The 3,006-nt window shown below is 45.3% G+C and overlaps 1 protein-coding gene across 1 annotated transcript; it reads left to right on the forward strand.

Annotated features, from left to right (window-relative positions):
- Positions 1-167: 167 nt before the first annotated feature.
- Positions 168-1,819, forward strand: LOC128276822 (ankyrin repeat and LEM domain-containing protein 2-like; the record flags this gene model as incomplete). The annotated part of the gene is made up of 1 exon (XM_053015281.1): positions 168-1,819. A coding segment is annotated over one exon (1,652 nt), but the record flags the coding sequence as incomplete, so codon positions are not given.
- Positions 1,820-3,006: the final 1,187 nt, after the last annotated feature.

Genomic DNA, 3,006 nt, shown 5'->3' on the forward strand with positions numbered 1-3,006 from the left:
CGGCGGTACAAGAATGCGCGGTTAAAACGATTCGATTCGTACGAGAAGGCGTGCGATTTTTATTATAATGGACCATCGAACGAAGTTATCGAACGTAAGACTCCTAGCGTTTCACTGCGATTGTATCAATGACTGCGGTTAATATTTGTATGCTTCGTTTGCTTTAGCCACTACACGTACCGTTCCACTAGAACCGGAACCAGTTTTACAGTTCGTCAAGCCCTCCAGCAAGCAATTGCTGGCATTTCGAAAGCTCATCGAAGAAAACGACGTGGGCAAGGTGCGGGAAATAATCGAGACCAATCCGCGCTATTTGATCAACAAGGTTAACAGGCCGACAATTCTCAAGGAAGGGCCTCGGTACAATGCGCTGCATATTGTGGCCATCGAAGGGCGCGAAAGGATATGCCAATGTATTTTGCAAACAGTGAGCAAACCGGCGTACATGGCACTGCTGCACGGTGAGCCATCTCCCGCGGACGCTGAAGCGACTGCCATGCTGCTGGACATGTACCTAAACACGCCGGACAAAAGCAGCAACGAGACGCCCTTGCACTTTGCCGCCAAGTACGGTTCGGTCGGCGTAGTAATGGAATTAATGGCCTATGCAGAATGCAAGGTACAGCGCAACCCACAAGGAATGCTACCTGGTGATATGATCTGCAGCCGTGCAAAGGCAGTCAATAATACACCCGAGATTCGCCAAGCCATCCGCGAACTGTTGGAGGTTGGGTTCTATGTTCCAGTTCTGCGCAGTGACGGCGACTCCGTTCCACCAATCGTAGGCGAACCTTTTACCATTGCCAATCCATCGAAACTCGAGCCTGAGGACGTGACGAATTCACGGCGTACCATCAAAGCATACGCCGGTCCAATGAGCCGCGATGACGCTATTTCGTTTTTCAAACGCTGGAGCGCACCTCCCAGGTTGATAGCGCAGTGTGAGCCAAAAAAGGAGAGTCCCTGGTCATCGACTATTTTGCACCGCAAGAGTAAGAAGCTTGGGAAGTCAGCACTAAACATCGGTGCACATGAACGAGACGTTGACTTGCTGGCTGAACAATTCGAAAGGCTTTCAATTGAAGAGGCTCCAGAGACGAGTGATGAAAGTAGCTACTTCAACGTGAGTTTCATGTGCGACGAAACCAAAGAGGAGTACGAATTGTCGAATGTACACGAGTCGCCATTGTTCCGGGAGCGTACTATAAGGCTGGATGACATTGCGAAGGGGTTGGAGACGATTGGCCGTGCGCTCGCGTTGCAACGCAACGTTGGATGGCAAGAGCACTGGGAATTTCTTGGCGCGTTCTGCAATCTGGCGAGTGCTGAGGGTCTACAAACACTCGATGCGTATCTGGCTGAACGTTCCTCCGAGCAGAGAAAGAAGTCAGAAAAATCCTCGAAGCAAGTAAACACAACGATCAATACGGAGGCAAAAACGGACTTAGAAGCAGACAAAGCGTCGACGATCACGAAGGACGAGCGAAGCAATGTGTCCAACTGGTGGTACCTTAGGCCGTTGAAATCGTTGCAAGTGTTAGCGATAACAGTTTCGAAATATTTCACCGCTCCATCGCAAGAATGTGTGGAGGACGAAGAGGACGAGTACTACAGCTGCACCGATTCCGATGACGACAGCGTCAACGACTCTATCCTTGCGCGGCAGGATGCATTTATAAATTCAGGATCAACACCAGGCAACGATGACTACAATGTTTGGAAAGCTCTGCAACACGAAAATATTGACGAACTACGTCATCCGCACGTTTTCCAGTGGCAGAAAGCCATGTCAAGCTTCACGGTTCGCAATGAAAAATAAGACAATAACAATTCATAAATATATGTAATTTATTTCTTGATAGCTTTAATCATCTGTAAACTTCTGGAATCTCTTGTAATAAATCAATTGTAGATCATTCGCACACCATTTTTGCTTTGGAATCGTCTTTCCTCGATCCGTCTTTTATTCACAACACCGTTCGGAAAAGTACAATGCATAAATGAAACAGGATAAAGTTGCAACGGTTTGTGCAGCGGGTTAGATTAGTACTTTGCAAAATTCCTTACCTTCCACTCAGTTTAGCTATGTTTCCATGTTCAATAAGAAAAACACAACTTTTTTATGGTTTGAAATACACTTTATTATTTTGTATAGTCTCCCTGGACATCAATGAACATCAATCAACAAGTGTCGACGCTTAATTGAGTTCTCCTTAAGTAAGCAAAACATAGGTTGCCCATTGCTTTATATTTAACACTAAATATAGCATCGTTTTCAATAGGGTGAGAGTGAGCCATATGTGATGCACTTTTTTATTTGGTTATTAAAAAGCCGTTTGGGCATAATATTTTTCGATGGTTGACCTTTAATTTGAAATGTGCATTCAAGACATTTTATAGACATTTTGTGTAGTTACAAAGCAGACTAATTTTATTTTTATAAGAAGAATAGCAACCCACGTTCTTCCGTGTGCAGTCGTGTCTGCGTGGTAGCGGGTGCGTGGAGCGTCGTTATCGTGTATCGATGATAACTCATGTATGGCTCAACATTGTGCCAGTCAGAATGACTGGTGTGTTATATCTAGTGTTAAATTAAAATGGACAATGGCGAATAGATAATCGGTCGGCCTTGTGATAGGCCCCGCCTCTACCACGCGATCATCGTCGATCGAGTGATCAAGTGATTAATTATACTCCCCACCTACGCCTACGCTGTGTTTAACCATGACGCAAACTGTGGGGAACAAACGCTTCGTATAATTGCGATCGGACCAACACAGTCAAGTGCGGAACGAGCGAATCGACGTACAAAAAAAGCATGAGACTCCCAACAGACCGAATAGGAGAAACCGATCAAACAAACGGACGCTCGCGGCGAGACTAGCACGAAAATGAAGGAAATAACCCAAAACGTGGAAAATGTACTCGCGATCCATAAGCTCTGTTACAAGCCTGTACAACAAACGGCAAATAAACGATTTTTTAAATTAAACTTGGAATTTTTTT

The sequence above is a fragment of the Anopheles cruzii genome, unplaced genomic scaffold, assembly GCF_943734635.1.
Source record: "Anopheles cruzii unplaced genomic scaffold, idAnoCruzAS_RS32_06 scaffold02602_ctg1, whole genome shotgun sequence".
Lineage (NCBI taxonomy): Eukaryota > Metazoa > Arthropoda > Insecta > Diptera > Culicidae > Anopheles > Anopheles cruzii.